At 55.2% G+C, this 14,493-nt stretch overlaps 1 protein-coding gene across 1 annotated transcript; it reads right to left on the minus strand.

The window, feature by feature from the left end:
* Positions 1-1,922: 1,922 nt before the first annotated feature.
* AMER1 (APC membrane recruitment protein 1) lies at positions 1,923-9,061 on the minus strand. The gene is made up of 2 exons (XM_038748400.1): positions 8,960-9,061; positions 1,923-4,499 (listed from the first exon to the last, which is right to left on the minus strand). The coding sequence occupies exon 2, from the start codon at positions 4,399-4,401 to the stop codon at positions 1,999-2,001; it is 2,403 nt and encodes an 800-aa protein (XP_038604328.1). The 5' UTR covers positions 4,402-4,499; positions 8,960-9,061; the 3' UTR covers positions 1,923-1,998.
* Between the last annotated feature and the right edge of the window lie 5,432 nt (positions 9,062-14,493).

The following is a 14,493-nucleotide window of genomic DNA, read 5'->3' on the forward strand; positions in this document are numbered from 1 at the left end:
CCTCCAGTCCCCTCCCCTGAATGCTTCTCTCCACCTTCCCTAGATCATCATCAATCACCCCTGTAAACACACCCCAGGGGAGTCGCTTTCCGCTCCGGAGTGGCAGACGGCTCAGAGGATCGTTGGGGGCAGGGATGGGGGGAAAAGGACAGACGAGGCAGACCTCGGAAATGCCAGGAGTGGAATTCTCCACCCACCTCCAAGGAGGCATTCCTGAAAAGTAGCAACAAGGCGGATCGATAAGGTTCCTGATTTCTCCTGACCGCTAACATTCACAGAGCCCTCGGGTGCCCAGGAAATGCCCAGGGACCCCGTTCCCCGCTCCGAATCCTGACTGGATGGACACAGCCTCTAGGGAAGCCCATGGTCCTCTCTCTTTTTTTCCCCCTGCCTGTTAGTGGTCCAGACTGCCGGGAGGGCTGGAAATCCGGGAGGACACCTCCGGTCGGCGACCCCACACCAAGCGGCGTTCTCATTCGGGCCAAACCAGAGCCCACTGGGTCAAAACAGCCGGAGAACCGCAAGCACTCAGAGCAGCAGGCTGAGGGCGAGGTGGGGGGGCTGGACACCACCTCCACCATCGCCACGTCCTGGAATATTGCAAACACCCCTGCATTCCTGCTCGAGTGTGAGCCCACTGTTGGGTAGGGACTGTCTCTATATGTTGCCAACTTGTACTTCCCAAGCGCTTAGTACAGTGCTCTGCACACAGTAAGCGCTCAATAAATACGATTGATTGATTGATTGAGTGAGTGAGTGAGGGGAAGAGCTGGGGTGCTCAGGGACCTTACCTGGTTACAAAACTCTAATAACCTAAAGAGAGTTTCAGCATTCCCTACGAGAATCTTCCCTGATGGCAGCACAGCCCTGCCTGGAAGAGGGGATGGGGAAAGGAGTCACTGTCCTTTCCTTGGCACTGGGTTCGGGCGAGGACGAGATCCCCAAGCCCCCTCCACAGAGACCAAATTTACCATGTGGGGTCTCCCAGGAATAGGCGCTAGTTAGACCAAGGCAGTAGGGCCCGATCCCGGCCTAACCCCAGGCTTTCCCCTCCACGGGGCATGGATGGTCATGTTACAGCCCCCCATCCTCTGCCCTCTGTCTCCCTGGGGCCAGTGGTCTCACGCCACTTCCCACAAGTCCATCATTTCCCCTCTGGTTGGCCACCAGTGGGGCACCTCCTGCCACCATTAGCCCTTGGGCCACTCACCCCAGCCTACGACCATCGGGGTCCACAGCCAACAAGGAGGCGGAGACGGGCGCCGTCACCGAGGGGGGCATCCCGTCCCTGCACCAGGCTAGGGGGCCGCTGCCGCTCTCCCAGCCTCCTCTCCTCACACCCAAAGGAAGGTTGCTGAGCAGGGCCTCAGGCCAGGCACCATCGCTATATCTCCTTCCTCCAGAGACCCAATCTTCGAGCATGGGTTGTTACTGGGGGCTGCCGCGTGCGGCCACCTCCCCGGGGCCGGCGTTCGCCCTCGAACGCTCAACCCCTGCAAACGCTGCTAGGTGTGGGTTGGGGGAACCCAGGCAGAGCCTAACCCGGGCTGCTTCCCAACTGGTCCGAAGTCCTGGGACACCGCACTCTCCCAGAAGACAGTGGGAACAAGGCGGCACTACGGCCGCAGGCACTCCCCTGGGAGAGGAAGAGCCCCCCAACCCTGCCCCTGAAAGCGGAGCCTGGTGGGGCAGGACCCCAGGGACCACGTTATAGGCCCGAAATTCGGGCCTCGAACCCCCGTCCCTGCCCAACCTAACTGGCAACGGGATTCTCGGGGCAACAGACTCCACACCAAGTCGGAGAAAGGGGGAAACAATGACTTTATAATAAAAAAAAAAAAGGACGATTCTAAAGTGACTTCCATCGGCCCCCACACACCTCCCTCCCCCTCTAATTAGTGTTGGTCCCATCCCCCCTCCCTCCCAAGGCCCACCGTTCCGTGTTGGCTGGCAGCAGATGAGAAAGGGGTCTCCAAGCCATCCCTCCCACATCAAGGGTCACGCCTCCATGGTTCGGTGGCCCTGCCCGGCCCCGAGACTTTTCGGGAGGCAGCCCCCAGGTCCTCTCTGCTGCCCGGGGGCTCTGGTCCCTCTCTCTGCCCGGGTCCTCTGGGCCTCCTGGCCCGGCTTCGCCGGCCCCGCCAGGGGCAAGTCGCACGGCCGGACGGCGTAGCCGGGAGCCCGCGGCTCCGAGCGCGCCAAGGGGCCGCCGGGAGGCCGCCCCCGAGAGGGAGGCGCGTCCACGCCCGCCCGCGGGGGAGCGGCGGGCCTCGAGCGCGGAAGGGAACAGGGCCAGCCGGGCGCCCGGGGCCCGAAGAACAGACCGTCTCCGCCCTCTCCAGCCCCGCTGCAGCCCCCGGCGGGGTGGCGACCGGCCAGCTCGAGGTCCAGGCTCTCCGTGTCCAGGGAGCGGCTGCGCCGGCCGAGGGCCGTGGGGGCCGGCGGGGGCGGGGGGCTCAGGCCGGGCAGGCCCAGGTGGCGAGGGAGGCTGCCCACGCCCCAGGGGAAGCCGCCGAAGGGACCGGAGGCCAGGGCCCAGCCGGGGCGGCCCACGCTCCCGAGCCCGACCTCCTTGGGAGGGGAGAAGCAGGCGTCGAAGGTCTCCAGGGAGGCGGCCAGGTGCTCGTGGGCGTCCTCGCACTCGCCCTCGCCCTCCCGCTCCACATCCACGATGTCGAAGGTCACCATGGCAGGCAGCGCTGGGAGGTTCTGGGTGAAGGAGGAGTCCGAGGCCGAGCTGCCCGACAGGCTGGAGAAGAGCGTCCCGCCACCGCCGCCGCCGCCGCCGAACGCCACCAAGGCCTGGGAGAAGCTCACCGCCAGCTCGGCCTCAGTCTCCCCCGGCCCCTCCGGGCCCCTCTCCGTCCCAACGGCCCCGCGCCCCTGGCCCAACGCCTCCCGCCCGCCTCTCCCCGGCGTCGGGGCGCTCCAGCCGGGGCCCGGGGGTCCCCCCGGCTCCTGCTCCCCCCGGCCCCTCAGCCCGTCCTGCCGCAGCTCCCAGTACAGCAGCTGTCTCTGCAGGGCCGCCAGCCGCTCCTCCTCGGTCTCCACCACCGCCCGGGCGGTCCCTTTCCCCAAGGGCCAGGGGCCGAAGTCCCCGAAGGCTTCAAACAGCCCCTCATCCCCCGCGGGGGAGGCGCCGAGGTCCTCCTCCTCGGGGTCGAAGAACTCGTACAGGGCATCGCCGCTGTAGCTGTCCCTAGGCAGGCGGTCTCTCCGGGCCGGCCCCGGTTCCTCCTCGGGCCCCGGGGTCATGGAGTCGTAGTAACCTTCGTCGCTGTTGGGGGCCGACTCCGGCTGGTCGCTCTGGGGAGACAGAAGGTCCCCGGGCGGCGGGGGGCTCCGGGGCTGCGGGCATCGGTCCCCCGGGGGGGACTCCCCCCGCGCCGGGGCCGGGCTCTCCCACGCCGGCCGCCCGCCTCCCTCAGCGGGCCGTTCCGCCTCCTCCATCCCGTCCGGGCTGGCCATCTCCTCCCCGCCACCCTGGTAGGTGACCAGACAGGAGCTGCGCTTGGCCGCCTCCCGCCCCGGCCCCCTCTCGCCAGACACCGTGCTCTCGGCCAGGCTGTCCTCGTCCTGCTCCGCCGTGACGTCCCCGCAGCCGGTCAGGGAGTCAAAACTCTTCAGCGACGTCACGTCCCCGAACAGGAGGCTCAGCTGGTCGCCCGAGGGGCCGGGGGCCGGCTCCCCCGCCCCGGGCCCCTCCTCCCGGTCGGCCGCCGCGGGCCCCGCCGGGTCAGCCTCGGCGGCCCGGGCCGGCGAGGGGCCGCCGGGACCGGCCGGCCCCGTCCCCTCGGCTGCCGCGGCGGGCTCCGACTTCCCCGGCCCGCGGTCGCCCGAGGCGTCCGAGCCGCCGGAGGTGGGAGGGGTGGCTGAGCCGGAAGGACCCGCCTGAGCTTCCCGGGGGGTCCCCGGGGCCGCCGCCCGGCTCTTCTTGTGGAGGCGGATGCTGCTGAGCAGCCCCTTCAGACCCCGCCTGGGCCGCTGCGGCGGGGGCAGGCGCTCGCCGCCGGCGGCCTCGGGCCCACCCGGTGCCGGACCCGGACCCAGGGCCCCCTGGGCGCTCTGCGAGCCGGGCGGCGGCCTGGCCTCCCCGGGGGGGTCCGAGCCCCCGGCCACCTGGCCCAATCCGTCGTGTGTCCTGCTCTGCCCCTTCCTGGCGGCCCCCTTCCCGGGGCCCCGGCTGCGGCCCCCCCCGAAGAGGCTGGGCAGCGTGCAGATGCCCCTCTTGCCCCCGAACAGTTTCAGCGCCGTCTTCCGCAGCTTGCCGGGCCCGGGGGCCGGGGCCGGCTCGGCCCCGGCCCCCTCCCCGGCCGCCTCGGGGACCCGGCTGCTGGGCTCCCCGCCGGCCGCCTCAGAAGGCTTTGTTCCTTCCACGCGGGAGCCGCTGACGGTTTCCATGGTGACCGGGCCGGCCAGGTGCGCTCGGCTGGAAGCGGCGGTCCTGGGGGCCGGCGGGCTGGGCCGGCGGGGTCTGCCGGGATGCTTCAGGGACCGGTCTGCGGAAGGCAGAGACAGGCAGCGATGAAGTGCCTCGGTGCGGCCCCGGGGTGGGCGGCGGAGACCCACCGGAAGGCCGGCACACCACCGGCACACCCCCGTAGACCCTCCCCTCCCCGCACTGTGCCACCCACCCTGCCGTTGGCACCTGAGCCCGCTGGCCCCGCAGAGGGAGGGACCGCCCAATCAGGTTCGGACCACGGAACAAAGCAAACGGCGCTCCACCACGCGCTGAGCGCCGCTTTCCGCACAGTCCGAGCACCGGAAAAAAACCAACAAAACGACCCACCCTCCATCCTTCAACGGACCGACCGATTGCCGGAAGGAGGGGCGACCCCGGAAGGCCGGCAGGCACGCTCCGGACAGCGGCCACGTGGCTGACCGTTCCGTTGGACCCATCCTTCTGGACCGTAAGTCTGTTGTGAGCGCGGAACGTGTCCGCCGATCCTCGCACTGCATTCCCCCAGCACTTAGTACAGTGCTCTGCATATAGCAAGTGCTCAATAAATACCACTGACTGAGCGACCCCAGCTGCCCCCATCCTTAGAGAAGCAGCGTGGCTCAGTGGAAAGAGCCCGGGCTTTGGAGTCAGAGGTCACGGGTTCAAATCCCGGCTCCGCCAACTGTCGGCTGCGTGACTTTGGGCGAGCCACTTCACTTCGCCGGGCCTCAGTTCCCTCAGCTGTAAAATGGGGATGAAGGCTGTGAGCCCCCATGGGACAACCTGATCACCTTGTAACCTCCCCAGCACTTAGAACACATAGTAAGCGCTTAATAAATGCCATTATTATTATCCTTCTGGTGGCCTCAGTCGCTGCCTAGCTCTCTCCCTCCGGCTCCCACCACGCCCCAAGAAGTAGGTCCCCGGCCTCGACTAGAGGCCCACCCAGGACTCCCCCCGCCCCGCGGGGACCGTTGCCAAACTCAACCCAACCTGCAGCTCTGAGGCGGGAAGCGGCAGGCCTGGTCGGGTGACTGGCGGGTGGGCGAGCCATTCCCCGAGCCTAGAAATTGGAAAGCCTCGCAGCAACCGGGGAGGGCTTTGGTGACGCCTGCCCCCTCTGCCCCGACAGATAGGGAAACTTCTTTACTGAGATAATAATAATATTGTGATATATTATTATTATTATTATTGTAATATATTTGTGACCCATTCCCGGATGACAGATCCAGGCTGGAGGGTTCCTCCTTCCTGCTGCAGTGACTGTTGTTTCTCAGGGGAGGAACTCTCGCCTGTCATCATCATCATCAATCGTATTTATTGAGCGCTTACTATGTGCAGAGCACTGTACTAAGCGCTTGGGAAGTACAAATTGGCAACATATAGAGACAGTCCCTACCCAACAGTGGGCTCACAGTCTAAAAGGGGGAGACAGAGAACAAAACCAAACATACTCACAAAATAAAATAAATAGAATAGATAGGTACAAATAAAATAAATAAATAAATAAATAGGCCTGGAATGCCCTCCCTCTGCCCATCCGCCAAGCTAGCTCTCTTCCTCCCTTCAAGGCCCTACTGAGAGCTCACCTCCTCCAGGAGGCCTTCCCACACTGAGCCCCTTCCTTCCTCTCCCCCTCGTCCCCCTCTCCATCCCCCCATCTTATCTCCTTCCCTTCCCCACAGCACCTGTACATATGTATATGTTTGTACATATATTTTACTCTATTTATTTTACATGTACATATCTAGTCTATTTTATTTTGCTAGTATGTTTGGTTTTGTTGTCTCCCCCTTTTAGACTGAGCCCACTGTTGCGTAGGGACTGTCTCTCTATGTTGCCAACTTGGACTTCCCAAGCGCTTACTCCAGTGCTCTGCACACAGTAAGCGCTCAATAAATACAATTGATGATGATGATGAGGGGAGGTGGGGCCCGGCTGGCACCCTACATGCCTCGTCCCCCGCACCGGGAAGCTGGAGCCTCCACGGGCTGCTTTTCCCCGCTGGAAGTTTCTTTTTCCTTCTGGTCCCGACCCCGGCTTCAGCCCCGGCCCCGCGTCTCTGTTTTTCTCCTTCCCAAACCAGCGGACAAAGGGCAGTGAGAGAAGCGGGATACCGTCCGCCTCTGGTCCCATCCCATCCGTACGGGGCAGGTGGTTACCCTTCTCTCGTGGCCCGAGGGGAAGTGAAGGGGGATTCCCTTTCTCCGGCTGGGCAAACCAGGGGGGCAGAGAGGGGAGCAGAAGGCCTGCAAGGGTGGGCTCGCTGAACAGCAATTCCGTAGCTGAAATACCCCAAGACCACCCACTTGCTCTGGTCGGGGGGAGGGCAGGGGGTGAAGAACCAGGACAGCGGCAGACAGAAGAAGGAAAGGCCTCATCCCGGCTGAGGGCCGGGCCCTGCACAAACTGCTGGCAGCGGAAAGGAACGCCGACTCTCTGAGCCGGGAAGCCCGGAAGTAAAAAAAGGGCAATCCCGGGGCAGGAGCTAACAGCAGCTGGCTCAATCAACCAATCAATCGTATTTATTGAGCGCTTACTGTGTGCAGAGCACTGTTCTAAGCGCTTGGGAAGTACAAGTTTGCGAAGCGGCGTGGCTCAGGGGAAAGAGCCCGGGCTTTGGAGTCGGAGGTCATGGGTTCAAATCCCGGCTCTGCCACCTGTCAGCTGTGGGACGTTGGGCGAGTCACTTCACTTCTCTGGGCCTCAGTTACCTCATCTGGAAAATGGGGGTGAAGACTGTGAGCCCCCCGGGGGACAACTTGATCGCCTTGTAACCTCTCCAGCGCTTAGAACAGTGTTTGGCACATAGTAAGTGCTTAATAAAAGCCATCATTATTATTATTATTTATTCATGCCTGAGGTGCCCGGGGAGAGCTCGTGCACCCACACAAAACACACACACCAACACACCCGTCTCCCCCACCTTCCTCATCCTGCATCTTCCCTCTCCTGTTCCCTGAGGTGTGAATGTAACAACTCTTGAGGGTTTTCCAAACACCTCTGGAAGCCCGTGGGAAAATTCTTCGAGGGCAGAGTTCTCCTGCCCGCCTTTCCCGTCTACCTCCCCTAACTCCTGTCCATAGGTCCGGAAGGGACCCTTTGCAACCCCAGAGCACTTATATATATATGTATACACACACACACACACACATATAATGTATATATGCATAACATACACATATAACGCACATGTGTATAACATACATATCCATACACACACATATAATGCATATATGCATAACGCATATATATAATGTATATATGTATAACATATATATATCCACACACACATATAATGTATATATGTATAACGTGTGTATATATATATATATAATGTATATATGTATAACACACACATATATATCCATACACACACATATAATGTATATATGCATAACATATATATATAATGTATATATGTATAACGTGTGTGTGTGTGTGTGTGTGTGTGTGTGTGTGTGTATATATATCTCCATATATATATATATCCATAAATTTACTTATATTGTCTGTGTCCTCCTCTAGGCTGTAAGCTCACTGTGGGCAGGGGACGCATCTACCGACTCTGTTATATTGTAGTCTCCCAGGCGTTTAGCAGAGTGCTCTGCAATCAATCAATCAATCGTATTTATTGAGCGCTTACTGTGTGCAGAGCACTGTACTAAGCGCTTGGGAAGTCCAAGTTGGCAACATATAGAGACAGTCCCTACCCAACAGTGGGCTCACAGTCTAAAAGGGGGAGAATCAATCAATCGTATTTATTGAGCGCTTACTGTGTGCAGAGCGCTGTACTAAGCGCTTGGGAAGTCCAAGTTGGCAACATATAGAGACAGTCCCTACCCAACAGTGGGCTCACAGTCTAGAAGAAGCGCTCGATGAATACGATTGATTGATTGACGGTCCTTGATCCCGGGCCTGGGGTCAGGCGACAGATTCATTTCCACCCAAGAGGGAGATGCCGACCACTGAGAATCGGGAAGAAGGGAGACGGACGGAGGCCGGGTTCGCCGGGAAACTAGGATCCGGGGTCAGCTGCCAGACACACGCGTGAGGGCCGCTCCCAGCCATCGGCCCGCAACCCAGAAACCACGGAGGGTCTGCCAGGGAAACCAGGGGCAGCGGGCAAACCTAAGGCGGGTGCGGCTTCGCGGGGCCCCAGAGAGGCCCCAGCCCCACTTCCGGCCTGCGGCTGAGGCACCTGGGCCGGACTGAGGTTCGAATCGGCCAAAGATTGGGGATGAAAGCAATCAATCAATCAATCAATCGTAGCAGACAGCAGACGCCAGTCTGGGGGAGGTGAAGAGGGAGACGGGTAGCAGGGGGAAGGGGAGAAGGAAGAGTGGGGGGGCCTCCAGTGCCTCCTTTGGCTTGGGATTTGGAGAGTACAAGGAGCTGTCCGGGAAGATGCTTGGTTGGGGAGGCCCTCGCATTCGACTCCCGCCCGTCCCCTCCATCACACAGTGATGCCAAGGGAAGGGCGGTGAGGAGGGGGTGGCCCAAAGGGGAGCTACATACCTGGAGGGGGAGGGCTGGGCAGTCATTCACTCCTCCGAGAAGCAGCGTGGCTCGGTGGAAAGAGCCCAGGCTTGGGAGTCAGAAGTCATGGGTTCTAATCCCGGCTCCGCCACTTGTCTGCTGGGTGATCTTGGGTAAGTCACATCGCTTCTCTGGGCCTCATCTGGAAAATGGGGATAAGCCTGTGAGCCCCACGTGGGACAACCTGTTCGCCTCGCATCCCCCCCGGCACTTAGAACATAGTAAGCGCTTAATACCATTATTATTATTATTATTATTATTCTCTGTGCGTCAGTTACCTCAACTGCAAAATGGGGATGAAGCCTGTGAGCCCCACGTGGGACAACCTGTTCACCCTGGATCCCCCCAGTGCTTAGAACAGTGCTTGGCACATAGTAAGGGCTTAACAAATGCCATCATTATTATTATTCTCTGTGCGTCAGTTACCTCAACTGTAAAATGGGGATGAAGCCTGTGAGCCCCACGTGGGACAACCTGTTCACCCTGGATCCCCCCAGTGCTTAGAACAGTGCTTGGCACATAGTAAGTGCTTAACAAATGCATTATTATTATTCTCTGTGCCTCAGTTACCTCAACTGTAAAATGGGGATGAAGCCTGTGAGCCCCACGTGAGACAACCTGTTCACCCTGGATCCCCCCAGTGCTTAGAACAGTGCTTGGCACATAGTAAGTGCTTAACAAATGCCATTATTATTATTATTCTCTGTGCCTCAGTTACCTCAACTGTAAAATGGGGATGAATCCTGAGAGCCCCACAAGGGACACATCTGTTTGCCTAGTATCCCCCCTTAGTGCTTAGAACAGTGCTTGGCACACAGTAAGCGCTTAACAAATGCCATCATTACTATTATTATTATTTTCTGTGCCTGTTACCTCTGCTGTAAAACAGAGGTGATGCCTGTGAGCCCCACGTGGTGCAACCTGTTCGCCTTGTATCCCCCCCCAGCCCCCCAGCACTTAAACAGTGCTTGGCACACAGTAAGCGCTTACCAAATGCCATCATTATTATCATTATTATTTTTTGGGCCTCAGTTACCTCATCTGTAAAATGGGGATGAAGCCTGTGAGCCCCATGCGGGACAACTTGTTCACCTTGTAACCCCCGCAGCCTGTAAGCCCCACATAAGACAATCTGCTCGCCTTGTATCCCCACCGGCGCCTAGAACAGTGCTTGGCACATAGTAAGCGCTTAACAAATGCCATCATTATTATTACTATTATTATTTTCTGTGCCTCGGTTACCTCAGCTGTAAAATGGGGATAGAGCCTCTGAGCCCATAGGACAACCTGTTCACCTTGTATCCCCCGCAGCGCTTAGAATAGTGCTTGGCACATAGTAAGCACTTAACAAATGCCATCATCACTATTATTATCATCAATCGTATTTATTGAGCGCTTACTATGTGCAGAGCACTGTACTAAGCGCTTATTATTATTGTTTTCTATGCCTCACTTACCTCAGCCGTAAAATGGGGGGTGAAGCCTGTGAGCCCCACGTGGGACAACCTGTTCGCCTTGTATCCCCCCCAGTGCTTAAACAGTGCTTGGCACCTAGTAAGCGCTTAACAAATGCCATCATTATTATTATTAGTTTTTGTGCCTCAGTTACCTCAACTGTAAAACGGGGATGAAGCCTGTAAGCCCCACGTGGGACAACCTGTTAGCCTTGTATCCCCCCCAGCGCTTAGAACAGTGCTTGGCACATAGTAAGCGGTTAACAAATGCCATTATTATTATTAGTATTATTTTCTGTGCCTGTTACCTCAACTGTAAAATGGGGGTGATGTCTTCGCCTTGCAACCCCCTCGGCTCTTAGAACAGTACTTGGCACATAGTAAATGCTTAACAAATACCATTATTATCATTATTATTCTCTGTACCTGTTACCTCAACTGTAAAATGGGGATGAAGCCTGTGAGCCGCACGTGGGACAACCTGTTCGCCTTGTATCCCCCCCCCCAGTGCTTAGAACAGCGCTTGGCACATAGTAAGCCCTTAACAAATGCCATTATTATTATTATTATTATTTTCCGTACCTCACTTACCTCAGCCGTAAAATGGGGGTGAAGCCTGTGAGCCACACGTGGGACAACCTGTTTGCCTTGTATCCCCCCCAACACTTAGAACAGTGCTTGGCACAGAGTAAGCGCTTAGCAAATGCCATTATTATTATTATTATTTTCTGTACCTCACTTACCTCAGCCAAAAATGGGGGTGAAGCCTGTTAGCCGCACGTGGGACAACCTGTTCACCTTGTAATAATAATAGTAATAATAATGATAGCATTTATTAAGCCATTATTTGCCTTGTATCCCCCCCAACACTTAGAACAGTGCTTGGCACAGAGTAAGCGCTTAGCAAATGCCATTATTATTATTACTATTATTTTCTGTCCCTCACTTATCTCAGCCGTAAAATGGGGGTGAAGCCTGTGAGCCGCACGTGGGACAATCTGTTCGCCTTGTATCCCCCCCAGTGCTTTGAACAGTGCTTGGCACATAGTAAGTGGTTAACAAATGCCATCATTATTATTATTATTTTCTGTACCTCACTTACCTCAGCCGAAAACGGGGGTGAAGCCTGTGAACCGCACGTGGGACAACCTGTTCGCCCTGTATCCCCCCACAGCGCTTAGAACAGTGCTTGGCACATAGCAAGCGGTTAACAAATGCCATTATTATTATTAGTATTATTTTCTGTACCTCAGTTACCTCAGCTGTAAAATGGGGGTGATGTCTTCGCCTTGCATCCCCCCCGGCGCTTACAACAGTACTTGGCACATAGTAAGCACTTAACAAATGCCATTATTATTATTACTATTCTTTTCTGTACCTCACTTACCTCAGCCGTAAAATGGGGGTGAAGCCTGTGAGCCGCACGTGGGACAACCTGTTCGCCTTGTAATAATAATAGTAATAATGATGATGGCATTTATTAAGCCCTTAAAAAATGTCATTATTATTATTACTATTATTTTCTGTACCTCATTTACCTCAGCGGTAAAATGGGGGTGAAGCCTGTGAGCCGCACATAGGACAACCTGTCCGCCTTGTAACCCCCACAGCGCTTGGCACATAGTAAGCCCTTAAAAAATACCATCATTATTATTATTATTATTTTCTGTCCCTCACTTACCTCAGCCGTAAAATGGGGGTGAAGCCTGTGAGCCACGTGGGACAACCTGTTCGCCTTGTAATAATAATAGTAATAACAATGATGGCATTTATTAAGGGCTTACTATGTGCAAAGCACTGTTCTAAGCGCTGGATTCCCCACAGTGCTTAGAACGGTGCTTGGCACATAGTAAGCCCTTTACAAATGCCATTATTATTATTACTATTATTTTCTGTCCCTCACTTACCTCAGCCGTAAAATGGGGGTGAAGCCTGTGAGCCTCCCATGGGACAACCTGTTCGCCTTGTAATAATAACAGTAGTAATGATGATGGCATTTATTAAGCCCTTAACAAATGTCATTATTATTATTACTATTATTTTCTGTACCTCACTTACCTCAGCTGTAAAATGGGGGTGAAGCCTGTGAGCCTCCTGTGGGACAACCTGTTCGCCTTGTAACCCCCACAGTGCTTGGCACATAGTAAGCCCTTAACAAATGCCATTATTATTATTACTAATATTTTCTGTACCTCACTTACCTCAGCCATAAAATGGGGGTGAAGCCTGTGAGCCGCACGTGGGACAACCTGTTCGCCTTGTAATAATAATAGTAATAGCAATGATGGCATTTATTAAGGGCTTACTATGTGCAAAGCACTGTTCTAATTGCTGGATCCCCCACAGCGCTTAGAACAGTGCTTGGCACATAGTAAGCCCTTAACAAATGGCATTATTATTATTACTATTATTTTCTGTACCTCAGTTACCTCAGCCGTCAAATGGGGGTGAAGCCTGTGAGCCGCACGTGGTACAACAGGTTCGCCTTGTAATAATAACAGTAATAATAATGATGGCATTTATTAAGCCCTTAACAAATGCCATTATTATTATTACTATTATTTTCTGTCCCTCACTTACCTCAGCGATAAAATAGGGGTGAAGCCTGTGAGCCTCCCGTGGGACAACCTGTTCACCTTGTAACCCCCACAGCGCTTGGCACATAGTAAGCCCTTAACAAATACCATCATTATTATTATTTTCTGTCCCTCACTTACCTCAGCCGTAAAATGGGGGTGAAGCCTGTGAGCCTCCCGTGGGACAACCAGTTCGCCTTGTAACTCCCCCAGCGCTAGGCACATAGTAAGGCCTTAACAGATACCATTATTATTATTACTATTATTTTCTGCACCTCACTTACCTCAGCCGTAAAATGGGGGTGAAGCCTGTAAGCCTCCCGTGGGACAACCTGTTCGCCTTGTAACCCCCACAGCGCTTGGCACATAGTAAGCCCTTAACAAATACCCTTATTAGTATTATTTTCTGTACCTCACTTACCTCAGCCGTAAAATGGGGGTGAAGCCTGTGAGCCGCACGTGGGACAACCTGTTCGCCTTGTAATAATAACAGTAATAATAATGATGGCATTTATTAAGCCCATAACAAATGCCATTATTATTATTACTATTATTTTCTGTACCTCACTTACCTCAGCCGCAAAATGGGGGTGAAGCCTGTGAGCCGCACGTGGGACAACCTGTTCGCCTTGTAATAATAATGATAGCATTTACTAAGCCCTTAACAAATGCCATTATTATTATTACTATTATTTTCTGCACCTCACTTACCTCAGCCGTAAAATGGGGGTGAAGCCTGTGAGCCTCCCGTGGGACAACCTGTTCGCCTTGTAACCCCCCAGCGCTAGGCACATAGTAAGCCCTTAACAAATGCCATTATTATTATTATTATGATTATTTTCTGTACCTCACTTACCTCAGCCGTAAAATGGGGGTGAAGCCTGTGAGCCTCCCGTGAGACAACCTGTTCGCCTTGTAACCCCCACAGCGCTTGGCACATAGTAAGCCCTTAACAAATACCCTTATTAGTATTATTTTCTGTACCTCACTTACCTCAGCCGTAAAATGGGGGTGAAGCCTGTGAGCCGCACGTGGGACAACCTGTTCGCCTCGTAATAATAACAGTAATAATAATGATGGCATTTATTAAGCCCATAACAAATGCCATTATTATTATTACTATTATTTTCTGTACCTCACTTACCTCAGCCGCAAAATGGGGGTGAAGCCTGTGAGCCGCACGTGGGACAACCTGTTCGCCTTGTAATAATAATGATGGCATTTACTAAGCCCTTAACAAATGCCATTATTATTATTACTATTATTTTCTGCACCTCACTTACCTCAGCCGTAAAATGGGGGTGAAGCCTGTGAGCCTCCCGTGGGACAACCTGTTCGCCTTGTAACCCCCCAGCGCTAGGCACATAGTAAGCCCTTAACAAATGCCATTATTATTATTATTATGATTATTTTCTGTACCTCACTTACCTCAGCCGTAAAATGGGGGTGAAGCCTGTGAGCCTCCCGTGAGACAACCTGTTCG

The sequence above is a fragment of the Tachyglossus aculeatus genome, chromosome 6, assembly GCF_015852505.1.
Source record: "Tachyglossus aculeatus isolate mTacAcu1 chromosome 6, mTacAcu1.pri, whole genome shotgun sequence".
Classification (NCBI taxonomy): Eukaryota; Metazoa; Chordata; class Mammalia; order Monotremata; family Tachyglossidae; genus Tachyglossus; species Tachyglossus aculeatus.